Source organism: Octodon degus, unplaced genomic scaffold, assembly GCF_000260255.1.
Source record: "Octodon degus isolate 3935 unplaced genomic scaffold, OctDeg1.0 scaffold00006, whole genome shotgun sequence".
Lineage (NCBI taxonomy): Eukaryota > Metazoa > Chordata > Mammalia > Rodentia > Octodontidae > Octodon > Octodon degus.
The window spans coordinates 22,259,616-22,281,125 of NW_004524582.1; the positions used below are offsets into that span (position 1 = coordinate 22,259,616).

The 21,510-nt window shown below is 47.9% G+C and overlaps 1 protein-coding gene and 1 pseudogene across 3 annotated transcripts in view; both read right to left on the reverse strand.

Annotated features, from left to right (window-relative positions):
• Cc2d2a (coiled-coil and C2 domain containing 2A) overlaps nt 1-21,510 on the reverse strand; it is a 123,905-nt gene that overhangs the window by 47,292 nt on the left and 55,103 nt on the right. For all 3 annotated transcript variants that reach the window (XM_023699587.1, XM_023699596.1, XM_004624556.2), the window contains 9 exons: nt 20,501-20,710; nt 18,740-18,846; nt 14,107-14,247; nt 12,592-12,748; nt 11,549-11,787; nt 7,193-7,370; nt 6,358-6,514; nt 2,346-2,493; nt 1,174-1,312 (listed from right to left, as the gene is read on the reverse strand). In XM_023699587.1, coding sequence (XP_023555355.1) covers nt 1,174-1,312; nt 2,346-2,493; nt 6,358-6,514; nt 7,193-7,370; nt 11,549-11,787; nt 12,592-12,748; nt 14,107-14,247; nt 18,740-18,846; nt 20,501-20,710 — 1,476 coding nt within the window. The remainder of the gene's footprint in view (nt 1-1,173; nt 1,313-2,345; nt 2,494-6,357; nt 6,515-7,192; nt 7,371-11,548; nt 11,788-12,591; nt 12,749-14,106; nt 14,248-18,739; nt 18,847-20,500; nt 20,711-21,510) is intronic.
• Nucleotides 15,541-16,436, reverse strand: LOC105743344 (annotated as a pseudogene).

Consider the following 21,510-nt stretch of genomic DNA (forward strand, 5'->3'; position numbering starts at 1 on the left):
GCGGTCCCTGTGCTTTGCCAAGCTTGTTCCAAGTAGGTGCTTTAGACCACTGAGCCATCTCTCCAGCCCCTGAAAACTTTATATGGACTACATTACAGTTTGGGTAATGTGGCCTCTTCTTCATGAATCTATTCTCTTTACGAGGTCTCATGCTAGGGCTGGGGAGATAGCTCAGCAGCCTAAGTGCCTACCTGGCAAATGCAAAGACCTGAGTTTGATCCCTAGTACTGCATGCTGTGCATACCCCAGAACCCTGGGCACACTGGGTGGCCATCGAAACTGGGAATGGGGGCGCATGCTTATAATCCCAGTTCTAGGGAGGCTGAGACAGGAGGATCACTATGAATCAGAACTGCACAGTGAGACCCTGTATCCAATAAATAAATAAATAAATAAATAAACAAAAATAAAGAGGTCTTATGCTGGAAAGAAAGTTTATAAGGACAAAAATCAGACCCAAACAAAGCTTGTTTTGAGACAGAAAAATAGCATGGAAAACACCATTTCCCAGAGGGCAGAGTCGTCCTATGCTACCCTTCCTAGCATTCGTTGTGCTTTTGTGCCAGTTGTGAAGTTGGCAATGAACCCCACTGCATTGAATTCCAAGAAAAAATAGTTTAGTAACTGATTTTCCATTTTATTTACAAATTCACTGAGGAAAGAGTTTGGAATGTTATGGCAGAGACAGTTTACCTGGTATGTTCTTAAAGATCTCTTAAAATACCCCATTAGCATGTTAGAGAAAGACTTGAGGTCCACTTATTAGCCATGTGACTGCCCGTAAGTAACTCAGTTTCTTTTCTATGGAATTGGAAAATAAAACCTTTCTTCGGGGCCTTTACAGAAGTTACAGCTAAGCCAGGGGTACAGCTCAGCAGCACCAAGTCTGCCTGGCAAGCATGAGGCCCGAGTTCGATTCCTGGTACCAATAAGAAAGACACCTCGAAGAGTGACAATAAAGAACCACTGCGTATTGCTCACAGTTTGTATGCCCCGCTGAGCGTGCATGGGCACGGTGCGCCGGCTCCTGACCACATCAGGCGGGCAGCACGGGGCTTAGAAGCCTCGGGCTCAGGGGCCCCATGGCCAGGGAAGTAGCAGAGCACAGATTCAGTCCTGTCACTCGCTGCCCCCCTCCATGACTGTCACTCGAGTCCAGCTACTTCCCATTACCGAGATCAGCTGCATCAGTGGGGCATTGTTGGGGTCGTTGGGGTCCAGCTTAGACTCAGCCGCCCACTTGGCCAGCTTCTTCATGTCCGTCAGTCCTGACGTGCCAATCGATGAGATGGCATCTGCCCTCTTCAGAGCACTGGTACAAAAGAAAAAGAGAAAAGAGTGTTGAGATTCTGCGAGGCTCACGTCATCACCCAGCATCCTGCTCCAGGGTCACAAAGGCCCAGGGGCTGCCCAAAGGAGCTGCCGCCCGCTTGCAGACAGGGCCTCGGCACAGGCTGGCACATCAGCGTTCTCTCTTGATGATCGCTGAAATGAGAATGAAAGGAGCGCAGAGGTGACCCTGCCTCAAGCTGAGGCGCTCCGGTCCTGGGTCCTGGCCAGGAAAGAGAGCTGCTGCGTGTGGTCCAGGAAGCCCGTGAGGACACCGGCCCAGGGCATGCCTAAAGGGAAGCCCAGGTCTGCTTAAGTACGGGCTCTAGACAGGGTGTCCGAGGGAGGCGAGGATGTGAGAGCTGGAGCCTTGACGGTAGCTCAACCATCGCTCCTGTCCTCACCGCCTCTCGGAGGAGCCGGATTCACTCCAGAGATTTCTGTAGCACCAACCCAAGGTGGAAGCAGAGGGCTCCACCCAGTGCAGCCAAGCCTGCACGAAGGACTCCTGGCTTAGCCAGAGCCACGACTCCTGGCGGCTTTCATCACTTGGAGGCCCGGCTTGCAGTGGGGATGCAGAGGGTGTGAAAGGACAAGTCCTGTCCTGACTTTCCCTTGAAAACAAGGGGAGGGAGCGAAGCACGGACATGGGAAGGTGTCGGAGAGCTGGGGCTTTCATGGAACCGGAAGGTCCTACGCTAGTCATGGCATCCACAGCAATGACAATGCACAGGACTGCATCCTGCACCTGCCTCTGCTGGGAAGAGGGGGAAGAACACCCCAGCACGTCCCTGCAGCTTAAACAGAATGCTGTTTCCCCATGCCGGTGTCCCTACCTCGAACACAGATAAACACCCAGTGTTTATTAGGCCATTGCGATTTGGATTTTGCCTAAAGACAGCACCCTGAATATTCTGACACCTGACAATAAAAGGAAAGACAGCGCTACTGCAAGCTTTCCCGGGGGTTTCCATGTGCTCACTCGCCTTCCCACCATGAGTCCAGTCCCACCTCACCTCCGAAATCCAATGTTCTGCTGTGACAGTGGAGGAATCAGTGGGGTCCCGTTGTCTCCCACAGCCCATGCCACACTGTGGGACACTCTCCCTGAGGTCATGAGAGTCAGTTGGTTACTGCCATCAGCTTCAAAGGAGAAGGGCACACCTAGGACACATCAGATGAAACAAGGCATGGTTTAGAAAGGAGGGACCTGCGCCCGGCAGGTGGGGGAGGAGTGGAACGTGGGTGGGTGGGGTGAGGGCTGCACAAAAATGAATCCAAGCCACTGTCACTGGGATCCTTCAGGTGGACGAGGACAGCATTGGCTCCTGGCCCTCTAACTGTGCCTGTTACCATGATGTAGTCTTCAGAGGGACCTCAGGGTGCACGTTCACAGTCTCCCTAAAACGACTGTGTAGCCTTGCCCAAATTACTCACCTTCTCTGAGCCTTAGCTGACTTACACGTAAATAAGGGAAAATAATAATGTCCTCAAAGAATTATTTGAAAGATATATATCTATTCATTTAGTCAATGCTTATTTGAGCTACTACTTCATGCCACTACTGTACGCAGTGAAAGTAGCAGTAAAGAAATAAAACTAATAAAAATCTTTTTTATTTTTTATCACTTTATATATTTGGTACAGGGTCTCACTCTGTAGCTTGGACTTGTAGTGATCCTCCTGCTTTCAGCATCCCCAGTGCTAGGATTACAGCATGTGCCACCAAGCCCGGATTTGGGTGACAGCTCAGTGTACCCTGGGGGTAGGGCTCCACAGGGCACATGGGACCAGGGATTGAACCCTGGACCCTGCACTTGCCAAAGCAGGCACTTAATCCACTGAGCTATCTCATCAGCCCTCAAAAATCTTTAAACAAAAATCTCCTCTTTGGGTAGCCCACTCGGGACCCCCCAATAAATATATTCTTGCTCTTAACCTAAAGAGAAATCTCTTTTTGTAGAGTTTATATGTGAGTCAGTGGACAAAGTGGCAAGAAATAGGTACATAAGTAAGAGCATCTGCATTTAGTACAGTGGTGCAGTTTTGTAATCCCAGCACTCAGGAAGCTGAGTGAGGAGGACTGTCAGAAGTCAGAAGTTCAAGGTCAGCCTGGGTGACACAGTGAGAGAACTTGTCTTAAAATAAATAGACTTAGTACTGTAGGGGTGGATGTCACAAACTTGCAGATGGAGTGAGCGACGAACCCTCAAGGAAGGGGCTTCTGAATCCGTGGCTGAAGCATGTTGGGCACTGAGGTGCAGGTGTGGGCACACGCATTCCTAGAGGGAGCACGGCCGGAACGCGTGTGGGGGCAGGAGTTCACTGGGTGACGGCGTGTGAAGACTGTGGGCCTGGCACGCAGCGAGCACGCCATAAACGTTCGCTCTCTCTAAGCTATTATGGTCACTGGCTCGGCCTAAACAGTAAACAATGGGCGAATAAAAGAGAAAAAATTTCCAAGCACCAAATACAGACGCTGCACAGTCCCGGTTTCCAGTTACCACTGCTAACTCAAGAGCAGTGGATGCTTTTCCACTGAAGAGCATCTTCGTTTTTCAAATCTTTCCTTCATTTAGCGCATCCCATTTTATCGCTGACATAGTCCTACACAGCCTTGAAGGAGGTACCAGGACACCCACTTCCTGAGTGTGGGAGATAATATTCAAAGGGGTTATGTGACTCCACGGCGGCTCGGCTCGCACCGCTTGTGTGTCAGCGCTGGGCATTGTATACTGGCGACTGGATGTGGCCCTTGGAGAATTCTTGCAGGAGCAGTTCCAAAACAGAAAACCACCAGAAACATGAGACATCAAGCCACTGCAACTAGGAGCTGGCAGAGCACACTGATACCCAGATACTGGAATTATCAGCTGCAGATTATTTTTAAATATTTGAACATGTTACATAGAATGAGTGAGTGAAAAAGAAATGACTGATATTCTGAGGAAAGAAGAAAAACCAATGAGAACTGGTCACTGATTAGAAAGGAATCAAATGAAATGTCTAAGACTAAAAAATATAAGGGGAAAAATGAAGATGAATTCTAATGATTAGACTTTACTGAAGAATAAATCCAACACTTGGACACAGGTTTGAAGAAATCACATAGAAGGTAAAAGAGAAATAAAATGATGTCAAATATATTAAAGAAAGGTTTAGAAACTTTGGGGAGCTGGACACAGCGGCCACACACACGTAGAATCCCAGCATGCAGGGAGGCTGAGGCAAGAGGATCCCAAGTGCAAGCCCAGTCCAGGTAACTCAGCAACCTAGTGGGAACTTGTCTCAAAGTAAATAAACAAATAAATAAACAAGGCTAAGAATGTAGCTCAGTGTGAAGGCCTTGGTTCAAGTCCCGGAAAAAGAAAAAGATGAAGAAGGAAAAGGAGAAGAAGGAGAGGGGAAGAGAAGAGAAAGTAAAAAGGGACAATGAGAAGATCCATCATCTCTCTTATTAGAATTGTAGAAGAGGATACAAGAGAATGTCAATGAATCTATAGTAATTAAAATTATTACACTATGTCAGCCTTGTATCACTACGATGTCTAGTTTTATGCCCCGGGCTTTGTCATTACTTCTCTTGTTTTCTTCAGTTTCAGTAATTGTTGCAATAGTGCTTTTTTTCCCCCCACAATTTTATTGATAAACAAATAGCAATGAGACAGATTCAAATCAAATTGGTAGGACAGTTGCAATAATTAACACATTGCATACATTCTTCCTAGTGGTTAATTGCTGTACAAGATGCGGACATGATATCCTATTTACAAACACCATTAGAACAAATCCCTCTATTCATTAAGAGAATGTAACTATATATCTATCCTAGCCACTTTGAATACACAGATACCAAATAGACATTCATCTGTATCCCCTTTTTTTGTTAAGTTCCATTATTTGAATATTATAGGTGTGTAAACTCAGAAAAATATTCTAAAAGAGTCCAGTAGCCCATAATAGTACTGGGTCTTCTGCTTGACTGGCAATGTCAGAAATTGTTGACCTGAGTCCTCTACAGCTCAACATAACAGCATGGCTTTACTTCTTATATTTCGTTTTTATACTTTTCTGCTGGATGGTTAAGACCAAGGTAAAGCAGGACCTATGTAACAAGAGTTGTAGCTTTTGGGTCTGATAAGGTCAGTGAAATCCCGTCAGGATTTATCCTGAGATCCTGTACCTCAGATTGTAGAACCTTTGTCAGTGTCAGCCATGTGGATGAGTCACGGCCATTGCTTGGCCAATGTGCTCTCTGTGAAAGTTTGAGAAAATGTTTCCTCTCCATGTGACTCTCCTTAGGCACACTCTACATCATCGATCACTTTCCTCTTTGGCCCCATAATCTCCTTGATCAGAAAATTTGGGACACTACTGAGTTACATGACGTTACAGTACAAGTTCTCATATGTCCTGAGTCTTAATTGACCTTAGAATGCTAGGGCCAAAATGTTGGCTTTCCTTGCAGCCCTCCTTTTTCTCTAATTTTTGTCAGCAAACTTAGGTTGTTAGCCATCCAGAAGACAAGCTTGTTGTTATTACCGTACAACTTAGGCTATTAAGCTTAACCTCACTATCTGTCTGCATGTCAAACATCTTAGGCATAATATGGAACAGGTGTTTTTCATCAAGTATTGATATGTTGAACTTTAAGTTCCTACAGAATATAATAAAAAACATTTAAAAATTAGAATATGTTCTAAAAAAGGCATAAAGAATTATATAATTCTTATGTTTACACATAAGTCCAAAAATCTCACCATATATGTCATTACTTCTCACTGTTATGCAAGATGTCAAAAAGTAGCACAAGAGACCAAAGCTCATTACAAAGGTCTTTAGTTCATTCTATCAAACTACCTACCAGTTACATAGCTATATATGCACTTATATGGCCAATAATGGGGTTGGCAAAATAATCATATTATTGTTTGAATTTCTGATGGAGTTTTTATAATTGTCTGGTGGCCTGAGAAGTGCAAAAAAGATAGCAAAACCACGAGCCACAGAGGATAACTGGGTTCTTACCACTTCCGACCCCCTCATGGTCCAGGGTCACATGCTGGCTACTGCTGAACTCCACCTCCTCCATGGGAGCCCTTCCGGTGACCACGGTGGTCTCAGGGACAGGCAGGAACACTTCAGCCAGCAACACTGTGCTGGTGTGGCCAACAGTTTCATAGACCTGGAACCCGGAGAAGAGAAACAGCCATGAGAACCAGCAGGGGAAGGTCCTCGTTCTCAGGTCACCAGTCCACATTGTGCGTGTCCCTCCTGGCCCCCAGGGTCATCTCAGAAGGGAAAGTTGAGCTGTGTGGCCGTGGTTCCACAGAGACCAGTTTATATGATTCTTAGTGGCCAAGTTGTTGATGTTCTGTGTTTTTGCCTGCCCTCATCTCCATGGTAGGCAGGTTAATCAGAGTTTCAGGATGCTATAGTTGTTTCTATTCCAAACTAACACACAGGGAACTGGAGGTGGGAATGAGTTTCTTCTTTTTCCTGGTTGCTTGCACAGACCAAGGCTACCAGGTGAGATGGGTGAGCCACTAAGGACCTGCCACTCGATGGTTTATCCTCTGCTGCAGCATTGAGATATGTCAGAGGAGTCTCACAACCAGACACCTAAATTTATTGATCTGGGGACTCCTGGCCCCTGTGCTCCACCCAGCATAAGTGCTTGCGCTGGCGGGGAATTGGTTTCTGTCTTATATTACGTAGTGGCGCCGGAGCACTTCCTCAATGCCTGCCTACCACGTTCATTCAGCCATAACACCGTCTCCAAGCACACACTTGAGCACCTTGGCCAGGTGTTCTGCCAAGACCACAGAATTCTTGGGGCAGAGATTATGATTAAAGTGTGTACCTGAAGCAGTAAACTCTCCGGCCAGTTGAATATTTGCAAATTGAAGATCTGTCCAAAATGAACACGGAAGTCCGCCCCTAGCTGCCGATTGACTGTCCTGGACACTTCCTTGCTGTTGAAGAGAATCTTTAAATACACCATGCGCCGCTTCACATCTTCCCTCCGCAAGACCTCTGCCCTGCAAAGCGAGACCATTGGCAGCTGGGTCAGTATTCCTTTAGTAAGGATCCCTGAGATATCCAACAGGGGGACACTGAACGCAACAAGATACCCTGGAGCCAACATCCTTGGTCATGTTAGCTGCCACTTAATCAAAACAGCCACAGAACAGCCACCTGAAGAATAAAACAAACACTATAATAATACAATAAAATAGTGTGGCATGAAATTCATAGAGAAACCATTAATAACCACACTGCAAAGGGAAGAAGGCAACTGAGAATTACAGTGCATGACTATGGTCATTGTACAACCTTCTTAAATTGTTCCAAAAAGTCTTTTTTTTTTTTTTTTTTTTTTTCCAGTACTGGGGATTGAACTCAGGACCTTGAGCTTGCCAGGCAAGTGCTTATTCTACTGAGCTATCTCCCCAGACTTATTCCAATAAATCTTACATCTGCATCCAAATAAAATTTTTAAATAAATACATTCTTCATTAAGTAGAATTGAATTCAGACTGTAAGAGATGGTAATGGCCAGGATTTGGATGATATATTTTTATGCTAAACAGAGTATAGCATATTACAGCAGTTACATCAGGTCTATATCTCTACTACTCAAGCTTTGTCTCAACATTTTCAGAGGGTAGGTGACCACTCAATGAATGCAAAGGATTAAGAAATGTGTCTTATTTGTAAAGAGCACTCTAATTGGAATAAGATGTGTCACGGCCTGGAAAGAGTTGAAGCATGGCAGTCTAGTAGCCTGAAACTTTATAAAATTCACTATCTCCAAGAGTGGTCTTTAATTTTATGTCTACGTTTGCAGAGACACCCCCAAAGAGCTGCCAGTTCTTGGTTACATCGATAGCCCGTCAAGCTTGCAAAGCACTAAAATCTAACACCTAGCTCAAGCTCTCTGGGTGATGGCTTATGAATCAACTTTTCATTGTGGTGAAATATATAAAACCTAGGGGTTATCATTCCAGTCACTTTCAGTATGCATTTCAGTGGTATTAAATACACTCACAATGTTGAACAAACATCACTACTATCGATTTCTAGAAGTTCTCATCACCCCCAACAGAAATTCTCCACTCGCTACATTATGTGGTAGCTTTAACTCTTTGTTTCTCTACAATTTAAACACATCCAGATGCAAAATTGCTCCAACAATAGCATTTCCCCCTATAAAGGACATTTAACACCAAACTGCAAGAAGTATCAAGACACACCCGGACTCCAAGCAAGATTGGGTCTGGATGGGTCACAGAGGCATGGCCTTGGGGTCTTCTTTGGTGCTCTCCCTTGGCCACCAAGAACATTGCATCTTTTCTCTTGAATTGCTATTCCCAGGAACCTCATGCAACAGACAGACCTCGCCTCTCTCCCCACTTTTCTTTGTTGTTACCTTATCTGATGGGCTGATGAGGGGAAATTACAGTCTCGCATTTGGGGATCACCTGACCAGTGCTCCCAAATCCCCGTGAAAACTCGGAAATGGATTAAGACTGAGGCGTACGTTTACAGCCAAAATGGGGCTCACATAAAAAAATCACTAAATCAAGGCCAAGTTTTCCCTTTAAAAGTATGCTCTGTTATCATATGTTTTGAATATTCATGACAAAATTATATGAGATGGTATTTGTGTCTTAGAAATAGCTGTATAAACCAGCCTGCACTTGGCGCTTCCCATATGTAGGCAAATTAATATGCAGATGAAGTATTTCCTGGTGGCACTGAACTGTTTCTCAGATCACAAAACAGAAGTGACTGCCTTTCAGGAAGAGAGCCAGAAGACCCCAAAGCCTTTAAAAATCTGCTCACTATGTTATAAAGTTCATCATATGAAGTCATCTATGTGCTATTATTTGACCAACAATTTTTTATGGTTGAAGTTAATATTCCTTTATTAATTCAAGAAAAGTTGGCAAGTTTTAAAAAGCCCAGCAAAAGGAGTTGAGTTTCACAATACATGCTTGGGGTTGGCCCATGGTACAAACAGGGTTGTTCCTATTTCCCCAGAATTCAATTAGAAAAGCAAAGATGAGCTGGCGTGGTGGTGCAGCCCTGTAATCTCAGCATCCTGGAGGCTGAGACAGGAGGACTGCTGAGAGTTGGAGGCCAGCTTAGGCTGTGCAGGGAGTAGAAGGCCAGCCCGGAACACATAGTGAGACCCTGTGTCAAACAACACAACAGGAGGGGAAAGGGGAAGGAAGGGGAAGGGAAAAGGAAAGGAGAAGAAGGGAAGGAGAAGAGAAGAGAAAGAAGAGGAGAGGTGGAGTTGGAGCATGAAGGAGACACCAGAATGGGGACTTCGAGTTCTGGTTGTTTGTTTGCGTGCTTGCTTGTTTTTTTGAGACAGGATCTGTCTATGTAGCTTAGCCTGGCCTTGAACTCACTGTGCAATCCGGGCTGGCCTCAAGTTTGTGGCAATCCTCCTGCCTCAGCCTCCCAAGGGCTGAGGTTACAGGTGTGCACCCCACACCCAGCTTTGAACTCCTTTCTTTCCAGAGTTACCACACCAGGATGCCTCACTGGTGGTCAGCCCCAAAGCACTTTCTACAATAGCTTCAGAGGAGGAAGTAGGGAGGCACATGGGGGCAGTGTGCTTTGCTGTCAGCCCCAGGTGTTCCCTAAGGCCCAAAACCACCTCCCAGGCAGGGGCGGGGTCTCTCTGCCACTATCTAAGGTACTGGGTGGATACTGTTCATGGAGAAAAAGCATCATTTTCTGCACTGGGAGAGATAAAAAGAAACCTAGGCAGTTGTGGCAGCCTGTGAGGAAACCTGCCTAAGGCCCTTTGTACCTGCTTAGGCAAGAACAGGGATCGGGGCTCAATCCCCAGCACCACACGTAGTGCCAGCCCGCCTCTAGCACACTGCACCGAGACAGGGCGTGGTGGCACATGCCTGTAATCACAGTACTGGGGAGGCTGAAAATAAGAGGATCATTATGAGTCTAAACTGCGTAGTGAGACCCTGTACCAAATACATTAAAAAAGAAAACAAAACACTTATTTTTTGTTGGTATTGGTAATTTCAACAGATTCCAACCTGCTACACCAGGTATCAGAATCAGCTATCAACCTACCTTGCAAGGCCATGGTTTTGTACCACCCAGAGTTTAAGGTTCTGTGGGCCTGAAATAAAACCTGAGTGTTTGGATCTAGCAAGCTCTCATGCGATGCTAGTGAGGCCCATCCATCGTGGGGCTGCACTTTGAGAACTACAAGGTTGAGGACTAGAAGGCCACAAGGTGTGGCAGTCAGAGCGGAGCCACAAACCTGACTGGGCTGTGGGACCCACACAGGGGACTGGATGTTCCCATTTCTGGGGACGCCTGGGTAGGCCATAGAGGTGTGGTGTTGGGTCTACATCTGCCTCGGCCCTCCCTCCCTTCCTTACCCTACGGTGACTCTCCCCCATGTGTCCCTGCTTTGTTGTCTGCCAGCCATGGACTGACTCTCCTGCAGCCACGAGCCACATTAGACTCATTATACCATGGGAGCCAGGCGCTGTGTCCAGCAAGGGGCAAGCTAATGTGTGAGCACAGGAAATGTGAACAATATTTTTAGAGTACTAAAATTTTTTTTTAAAGAATATAGGCATACAATGTGCATTTGTGATTTGTGCTATGTGCAGATTCCTAAAAGCACTGCTTCTCTTGGGTACCTCATCTTATCAGAATGACTAGAAATGTATTTTCATTGGTTCAGGGAATCTGCTGCAGGTGGCTTGATAAACGCAGCTCGAGGGCTTTCCCACAACTTCCTTTGCCAGAGCTTGGGAGTCCTGCAAAGACAGAGGCGGCCTCTGGTGCAGGAGCAGGGTGGGGTGGGGGTCTGTGTCCATGCTGGGGAGGAGGAACACAGTACCAGGGGGCAGAAGAGGCACATTGAAACCCTCTAGACAGCCACTGGGAGAGCAGGCAGACGTCTGTGACTGAGATGCTTCTCTTATAGGCAGCGCCAAGTGACAGGCTCTCCTGTGGCCGGTCGGGATGAAGTAGTGGGTGCGTCTTTGGAAATCACCCAACGTGAGCAGACATCCCCACCTGCTACGGCTCAGCCTACACTCGCAGGGTGTGTGGTGCCCCACTCACTGCGGCTCAGGAGATGTGCGCTTGCTGTGGTGTGCGCGGGGTGTGGGTGAGTCAGGGCCAGGCGTCAGCTCAGCTCCCCAGAGCATCCACTCACCTGGGACACTGGTCACTGGGTGTCACGCTCCCCGCCAAGCTCAGCTCTGGAAGTAGTGCGGGCTCTCCCGGCCGCCTCCTGATGTGGGCCGCTCTCTCCCGCGCCTGCTGCTCCAGGGCTGCCCGGTCCGGGGGCTCCGGGAGGGCTGGCTTCGTGGGCTCCTCCCCAGGAGAGAGCTCGTCTTCAGTCTCTCCCTCGGGACACTCTTCCACTTGCTTCTTTTTCTTCTTCTTGGCCTTCTGTTGGGGAAGAGACAACCTGATGTCAAACAGGAGACTGGGAACTGAATCTGAGAGTGGTCTTCAGGGCTGGCTACAGCTGGCTGGAAAGCCAGCCCACTGCCAGCAGCTTGCTAGGGCCTCTGGGTCTCGGGTCTCCGCCTGCCCTGGGGATTAGCACAGGGAGCCCCTCGTGGGCTGCAGCCACGCGGTCCTGCACAGCACTTACCCTAGACAGGTGGCTGAACTTGGAGCTATCTAATATCAGCCTTTTCTTACAGTTCAACTTATGGAGTATTTTCAGAGGGTCAATGGTTCCCACGCCCAGACCATATGGCCCCTCAAAAATATTTGCTATTCACGGGATCACTAATACTGGCTCTTCAGGCCAGGGACACAGCTTGAGATGGAAGGCTTGAGACCACAGTGGGCGCAGCAGGTCAGCCTGGTTTATTACGTACCACCCTGCGGTTTGGTTTGCAGTCATGTGTAAGGAGTTGTATAATTTTCTGAGGCAAATAGAGGGACAAATGCCATAGCCTCATGCAAAATAAGGAGTACTGCACTCAGAGCGTGTATTCGCGATCCCTGTGTTCACTCAGAGGCTCACGGATGCTCCTGCTGAGTTGCGCATGGCATGCACCCAGGCGGCTTTGTGAGCAGGGCACCAGTGCCTTTGTCTCTTAGGGAGGATGCAGGGAGAGAGGGGAGGAGCCAGCGGGAGGCTCGAGCCCGCAGCTCCCGCCTCCCTCCTCTGCCTCAGGGGCTGCTCTCCTACACCCGCCCCACCCAGCCCTGCTCCAGGCTGGGGAAGGCTTTACGAACTTGGGCTCTTCTCCAGACTTTCCACTGCTGGTAAGATGCTCTGTACTCCTCCATCTTCTGCTCATACTCTTCCGTGTGCTCTTCCATCAACTCACTTACTTCGGCTTGAATCTCTGCTTCATACGCTTCTTCCTCGGCTTTCTGGTTAACCTTTTCCCTTTAAATTAATTCATGGTATTCTTGGTTATTTCTCGGAATTAATGGCGAGGGATGAGGGGACTAAGAAACAACCCCGAGAACATTACTGGCAACAAATACACAGACTGGACTTGTACCTTCTAGTTCGTCTTCTAAGTGTGTCACACAGCGGGGTGTGCTGGCGCATGCTTGTAATCCCCCCTCCCGTTCTGGGACGCTGAGGTAACCTAGTGGCTAGCAAGACACTGCCTCAAGATTTATAAATGTGGGAAGTGCTGGGGGTGGCCTCACTGCTCGGGTTAATGCGCTGCGCTGGGTGCGGGTACACTACCTTTCCGTCTACCAGACGGAAGTTTGACTGCAGTTGTTCCACCAGTTCTTCAACTGTCCAAGGACCCACTTGGTTTGGGTGCTACCAATGCCCTGAAACCACTCCTGGACATCAGATGGATGATGGGAGCTTGCCACTGGTGATTCTGCGGAGGACATCCGCCCAGCCAGACCAGTATCTCCCACAGGGTGTAGTCCCGTGAGATATCCTACGAACAGAGGCGCTGTGGCCACATCCGCTCTAGATGAGATACACGTGAAACTCTTCTCACAGTTGCCCTTTTGGAGCCTGTCCATGTTACTGAACGGTGGGACTTCCAGGTGGGGAGTGGCAGGCGCGTGGCGCCCCGATCCCATCCTGCACGTGAGAGTTGGTGCCGTGTATTAACTGCGCTATTTTTCCTGATATGGTCTGGTTTCCAAGTTCCACACTCTTAAACCTCCGCTATGCATTTTAAGTAAACTTAGTGAAATGCATAGAGCTGACAGATAACTTGCTTAGGACCCTGTGTGGCCTAGTGGTTCAGCAGTGGTCCGCTTTCCACAGCACAGCTGGTAGGCCTCTGGGCTGTGGCCAGGGACCTCATGGTAGATGATGCACAGTGGCACCTGAAATTCACATGCATTGGGAAATTTGCCCCCCAGATTATGTTCTGTCTTAGATACATAGAGACCTGCTTACTTTTTGCATTCTTGTCCTGAGGCATGGATAAGCTACGCGGACAACTGCTCCTTCAAGGCTAGAAGGGGCTATTGTTAGAGGACTTTGGGGACACCCAGGTACCTACGGTGCTCTGTTGTTTCATTTGTTAATACTGTTTAAACTGCATGTCTGCCCTAAACATTTTTCTTATTTTTATTTAAACTTTCTTTCTCTCTCTCTCTCTCTCTCTCTCTTTTTTTTTTTTTTTTTTGCAGAACTAGGGGTTGAACTCAGGTCCTTGTGCTTCTCAGGCAAGCACTTGTTCTACTGAGCTATCTCCCTGGCCCCAAACATTTTTTTGATGGATCAAATAGCCCAATAAAACGATTTTTTGAGAAGCCTACTTTCTCAGAACAAGTTTCAAGGGCGTATTCGTAAACCTCTGGAACTCTCGAAGGGCTTTCATCTCTTTCCACACTTTGATGATGGTCCTGAGCAGAGTTCGATCTTTTTCTTGCTCAGCGTCACGCAGTTTTCTTGTTTCCCTACAAGATACGATAAGAGACAAGTGTATATTAAGAAGTGGTGTAGGTGTGTTTGTTTACAAATGAAAATGGAACAAAAAATGCTACGTGATTGCATATTCAACTAGATGGCCATCACATTTCTGAATAATTACTAAAAGAAAATTAAATACTGATGCACATTTAAAGACAATAGGGTTTTTGAAAAGTTCATTTGATTTTATTCCCTCTAGGTGATGCTGACTTGAATGTAGCTAAATTACTTTTTAAAATTCTTCCTAAAATGATGTGTCCGTAAAGTGACAAACTCCTTTGCAGCTAGGAAAGGCGGGAACCAAGCAGAGAAGGCAGCTCTCATGGGTGAAGTTTTTGTGAACACCGCAGAGAATTCTGCCCTCTAAGTCCAGAGCAAAACTCTGGTGTTTTCCCACGCTAACACAGGTAACAAGTTACACTCTCAGCAGAGGAAGTAATCTTATTGCAGCCTTGGAGACTAGCCAGGGCCAATGAGATGACCTGTATTTTTGACTTGACCTGAAGAAGCATCAGTTGAAAGTGCCTTGTCTTTATTTCCAATATGCCATGTCCCTGGAAATTGTTTTATACCTTATTTTAAGGTCTCTTTATGAAGGAAAGCTACATCCCGACTCAATGATGATTATTTAAATTGTGAATAAAGTGCTATGTGTCATTCCAGGCAATCTGGAAGAGCCAGAGAGAGAAGTGTGTGATGCTGCCCAAGAGGCACATAAGTGATGGTGACGCACAGTGTGGGGGTGGCCAAGCGATGCCACGGGCCCCAAGAAGGACCCATGGCAGAGCCCTCCTGACCTCAGGAAGACCGAGTCTTGAGCTGGCTCATTCTGCAGAGATGGGGCAGAGAAGCAAGCAGCTGGTTTTCAATTGCTCAACTGGTGGCAGTGGCAAAGGAAGATGATAGCATTAGCCAAGATCTAGGATTCTCGCAAGCCCTGAGAAAAGCAAGAAAACAGCGAACTGGAATAGGGGTGTTCTACTGAGGGGCACAGTCAAGCCTCATGGGTAAGCGTGAGCTGTTAGATCACACTTTAAATTGTGCTCTGTCCCTTGCTAGGTGGCCCACGATGGGCTGCTTCCCGTGAGGAGACTTCACAGGCCTGTGGGGAGGGGCAAAGCAGTTTACACACAGCATGCTCCGAGCCTGGCCTGGGACCTGCCAGCAGCAGGCTGCAGATATCTGTCACGAGCGTGTGGCCATGGACCTGTAGCTGCTGCACCTTATTTATTTTTTTTTTTTTACAGACTTAATTCATTTTATTTTTGCATAAAAACTCTTTATGTTGTAGCTACTGCTGGAGCTTGAGTCCTCTGGACAGAGACTCTGGTGTGGGTTTTCACAAGCTGGTCGGTGAATTCCTGATAGGGAGACTTGGTGAACACAGTCTCTTTCCAGAGGTCAGGGTCAGATAGCTGTAGGTCTTGGAGATGGCATCAAAGGTGGCCTTAGCAAAGTTGCCCAAAGTAGCAGTGCAGGCCCTAGCAGAGGTGCAGCAGTCATCAATACCAGCCATCAGCAGCAGCTTCTTGGGCACAGGGGCTGAGACAATGCCAGTGCCTCTGGGGCAGGGATCAGACGCACCAACACAGAGCCACAGCGGCCTGTCACCTTGCAAGGAACAGTGTGGGGCTTGCCGATCTTGTTTCCCCAGTAGCCTCTCCTGACAGGGACAATGGAGAGCTTGGCCAGGATAATGGCCCCACGAATGGCAGTGGCTACTTCCTTGGAACACTTTACACCCAGGCCAACATGACCATTGTAGTCCCCAATGCCGACAAATGCCTTGAACCTGGTCCGCTGGCCAGCACGAGTTTGCTTCTGCACAGGCATGATCTTCAGAACTTCATCCTTGAGAGATGTGCCCAGGAAAAAGTCAATAATCTCGGACTCCTTGATGGGTAAGGAAAAAAGGTAGATTTCCTCCAGGGATTTGATCTTCATGTCTTTGACCAGACGGCCCAGCTTGGTGACCGGAATCCACTCTTTGTCCTCGGCCTTACCGCCGCGAGCCCCGCGGCCTCGCCCCGGCCCCTGCCTCTGCCGCGCCCGCGACCTCGAAGGCCACTGCCAAAGCCTCCGCGGAAGCCGCCTCGGCCTCCCATGCCTGGGCCCCCGGGGCCTCCGGCCCCTCCCGCTGCACCGGCGTCATCCGCCATTTGGTGTTTCCCAGAAAAAGAAGTGCACCTTATTTTTTAAAATACTCTAATATGAAATTATTTGCTTGAGTTACACAACACCTTTAGGCTTTCTGTTTTCTGACTTCCTTTCAATCTCTAACTACATAAATTTCCAGAGATATTACAAAGAACTCTTAGCAAGAAAATATTGACTTTGAGCTAAAGGAGCAAAGCAGTGCAAGAGAATGTCTAATTAAGAGCCGCGACCAGAGCCAGGCATGGTGGCACACGGCTGTCACCGCAGCACTGAGGAGGCAGTGCATTGCTGGGAGTTGGAGGCCAGCCTGGGCTACACGATTTGAGGACTGGATCCATCTAAAGTAACAGTACTGACAAAATGGTTAAAAAGAAAACAACAGCTGCATGCCTATAACCTCAATACTCGGGAGGCTGAGGCAGGAGAATTACATTTGGACTAGCCCAGGCAACTTAACCAGACCTTGACTCAAAACACAAAGGTCTGGAGATATAGCTCAGGGGTAGAGTGCCCTGGGCTCTAGCCCAAAACCAGGGGTAAAAATAAAGAGAAAGCAACAACAGCAGAGGAGCTCTGAAAACGCATGAACCAGGCAGAGGAGGGAGAGCAGGAAAAGAACACTGAGGCGCGCGTGGGTGCTGAGACACAGAGGCACTGGGACAGGAAGGAGAAGGTCTGTCTCATCAGGGAAGCTGTGGCGATGGGGTGCCGTGTCCTGAGCTGAGAGGGCTGCATGAGGGTGCGCTACCCCAGAGGCCGGGTGAGCGCAGGAATGAAGGGAGGGGGTGGGTGGGCAGGTGGGGAACTGTCCTCGGGCACAGGGCGTGCTTGGCCGAGCGCGGCCATGCAGGGAAGCACTATGCTGGCTGGATGAGGCCACAGAGCTGGCCTGTGTTGGAGTGAAGCCACACGACGGAGGGCTTAGTAGTTGTGCTTGATGTCACTGTTTTCTCGCCCGCTGTGGGCTACACCAAAAGTTTTCCTCACACAGAGGCTGCAGTATGCTTTTCCTTTCAACTTGAAAGATAATTTTTTTTTAAAAAGCCAAGCATGGTGGAGTACGTCTATAATCTCAGCACTCAGGGAGACTGAGGCCGGATGACCACAAGTTCCAGTCCAGTCTTAGAGACTCTGCTAGATACTATTTCAGAAAAAAACAACCAACAAAAAAACCCCCCAAAAGATGGCGATGTATCTCAGCGGGAAGATCTCGGGTTCAACTCCCAGCACCATAAGAAAACAATTTGTTTTGGGGCCGAGGTGTTGGTCAGTGGAAAGCATCTGCCTAGCAGGACAAGGTTTGGGTTCGATCGCAGGCGCATCAGAAAACAACCAATTTTGTGGGGGCTGGCGAGATAGCTCAGTGGAATAAGCGCTTCCCTGGCAAGCGCAAGGGCCTGAGTTCAATCCCTGATGCCACCAAAAACAAAAAATCGAACGAGAAAATAACCAATTTTCGCTACATTTTTTCTGTTTACACACATAGAGTATGTTGAAGAACTAGCAAAAACTTTTAAGAACAACACTGTCCGAGGTACGGGATTTTAGATGACATTCACATTTTACATTCTACGTTTCCTTCTTGCTGGGGAATAATCATGGTTTTAACTTTCGAAAGACATTTTTTTTTTTTTTTTTGAGTCAGGGTCTCACTCACTATGCAGTTTAGGCTGGCCTTGAACTTATTATGTAGCCTCAGCTGGCCATAAATTCACAGCGATCCTCCTGCCTCAGCCTACTGAGTGCTGGGATTTTAGGCGTGCACCAATACACCTTCCTCCTACTTTGTGAATTTTTATATTACAAATAATCCAAAACCCAGAAAAGCACATACTGTGTTTCTTTGAAAAAATTCCTAACCAGAAAATAATCAGCCTTGAAAACTACAGATTAAGAAGTGCCAGCCTCATCACCCTGCCTCACCTCCCATTAGAGAGTAGCCCCCAAGCAAGAGAAATAGTGAGGTGGAATCTTCCTGTGCCACTGGTTACCACTGTGGTAACGGCCAGCCACGGCTTATCACATGGATCCCCAGAACACGCAGGCGTCCTTCCAGGCATTCCCTAGGCCTTGTGAGCCACACGGTGCAGTGACACCAGATCTTTGCGATCCCCTCTTGCAAGTGTGACAGCAGCCCTGTTCATGTTGGCCTGCGCAGCCAAGGACCCCAAATTCTGCATTACTGGGATGGGGTGTCATTTCATTTGCCACAATTTCACATGTACTCAGCACACTCAGGAAAACCTATCCGGAAAATAAACTACAAACAAGTACATACCCAACCCCCAAAAATCATTAGCTAGAATTACAAACTTGCCTCACCGAATTTCAGATTTATATTCATTGATGGTCCTTTGCGTCGCGTCAAGAGACTGGTGAGGCTTCTCAGGATGAAGACCACTGCGAACCGCGTTTCTTAGAGCTTGGAGCTGACAAAGACGCGGACACAAGTTTCGCATTAGTGACTCTGTCCACTGGGCCGGCCACGGGCCCAGACTGCCCAGCTCCCCTGGGCTAAGGATCGAGCACTGTGAAGGGGTGTGTGAGCGCTGGGCTGCCTCTGAGCCCTCCCGGAAAGCTGCGTGCGCAGAGAATCGCTCCCTCTCTTCTTAGAAATCTGGACTAGTAATGAATAATGCTGCGCTTCCACTCCCATTCTGAGGCCCAGACAGGCAAGTCTGCACCCCACAGGCAAGTCTGCACCCCACAGGCAAGTCTGCACCCCACAGGCAAGTCTACACTCAAGCTGGCAGGGGTCTTTCTGGGTCCTGTATGTGCCGTGGTTATTTGTGATCTGAAAGTCTAAAATCGTAGACTCACAGCAGAAGGCGCTGGGGAGACTCTCTTGTTTCGATCGTAAGGTTCTAAAGTGAGGACATGAGACCACGGGCTGCGATCGAATATGATGGAAGCGTACATCTGAACTTTTGTTTTCTATGGTAGAAGCTATTTTGCTGTTAACCCCTCACATCACACACATGCATCCCAGTTGGCGCCACTTTCTGAAGAAGTTCTGCAAGTTCTTCACGGTGTCGCCCAGTGCACAGCGGTAGTTGCCTTGATGCTCTGAATCAGCTCAAAATGTTTGGTTTGGTGAGATAGCTCAGTGGACTAAAGCACCTGCTGAGGCAAGCTTAGGCAAGCACAGAGACCATGGTTTGATCCCCAGCACCACATGCCATGCTGGCCCTGCCCTCAGGGTGGGCTGAACCGGCCAGAGACCAGGCATGGTGGCACATGCCTGTGATCCCAGCACTGGGGAGGCTGAAAGTAGGAGGATCACCATGAGTCTGAGCTGTGCAATGAGACCTGTAACAACCAAATCATTTAAAAAAATTTTACACTTTGTGGTCATTTGGAAAAGAAGCAGCGATTATAGGGTGCCAGATCCGGTGGAGAAGGCAGATAAGAACTACCGAATGGTTTTAGGGTCCTGTCTTTCCACCAGGTGAAACTTGGCAGGAGCATTCACTGCATTTTTGATCACACCGTATAAAGACACTTACAAAAAAGAACTTCCAGATTTGCTTCAGAAAGTGGTAAGAATGATGCAAGAAGTGTGTTTGAGGTGAGGAAGATTATTTTTAGAGATTAATGCACTATGGCCTGGAGTTAAGATTACAGTGGAAATCCATAGCTAGTGTCACAGTAGAAGTAACTCCAAACTGCAGCTCTCATTTTGAGCACCAACGGAGGCAGCTGTCTCTTGTTTAGCTGCCGCAGCTTATGGGAAAAATTCATACAGACACGAATACTCCTAGGACAGAGAGCTTCTCTAGCCACAGCTGATCTCAGGAACTGAGACCACCTCGGGCAATAGTGGCCACTTCTGCCAATACACCCTTCTCCTGGGTGGGTTACCTTGCACACCTTGCACAGAATTCCTCTTGAAGTCAAGTTTGTGCAGCTGAATTTGTAACCATAAAACCGCACAGCCTCCACCCCCTTGCTTCTACGCAGGACAATCTATTGCACATCTCAGACAGCGGGAACATGCAGGGCAGGAACATCGCACCACTAAAAAGAGCTTTCGTGCTTGGGCTGACGGGGAGAAGCAGCCCTGAGGCAGTGCAATCACGGTACCTTATCTGTGAGAAACTTCGCCTTGTTCCTCTGGTGTCTGGCAAGGTACTGGTCATATAACTGGGCCAGCCTGGCTGCTAACACGTGCTCTCGGCTGAAACAGGGGTGATGAGTGAAGATTAAGCCCGATACGTCAATGTCCAGTTGGAAGTTTCCCAGAGGGTCTCCTGATCCGATCGTGTGCTGAGTGCGGTGAGCGTACTTCACGGCCTGCCGAAGAGAGCAGAGAACGGCTGGAACACGGGCAAAGTGCTTAGTGGGTGACGTGTTCTAGCCCTCAGACGAGGAGCAGCTGGGTGCCACCTACCTCCTGGCCATCAAGTGAGGTGGGAGCTCTGCTATCTGGTGAGGGGCCTGCTCTTTTTTGAATACTTGGAAAGCGAACTGGAAGAGTAGGACCGAGAAAGGAGACCATCCCGATCTTGCCTTCCCATCTTTTCAACTTCACGACCCTCCCAAGTCACAGTCTTGATCTTTTTCACACTACCATGTTCCTGGAGATCTCAGGGTACGTAGTTGATGACCGTGACATGCTTTAAATGTGAGAAGCATAGATTCTCATCCCAAATGGTCACCAGTGGGGTTGTAGAGGTATATCTGAATATTCAACATGTGTGGGGATGTTTTTGCCTTCTGTAGACAGAAGCAAGAGACTTTCAGTAATGGCCCCTCACACTGGTATCCATCTTCCCAGGGGGAATGAAGGTATTGGGCAAAAGAACAGAGCGAGAGGGTGGGAAGCAGCCAAGTCCAGGGCGAAGAACACAGGAATGGAAATTCCGGTGGGAACTTCTTGGATCGCTTGGTGCTTAATGAATCAGATCAGCATCCCCATTTTCCTCTCCTGAAGCCTGCAGGCTGTTCTCCATCCATCATCATTTCTTTTTTCTTTTTTTACACACATTTCTAGTTTATTATGGCAAAGGTGAAAATGCCACCTTCTCCACAACAGCAACCAGTAAAATTTATCCCAAAAATAACTTGGTACAAAACAGGTCTGTTTCAGAATT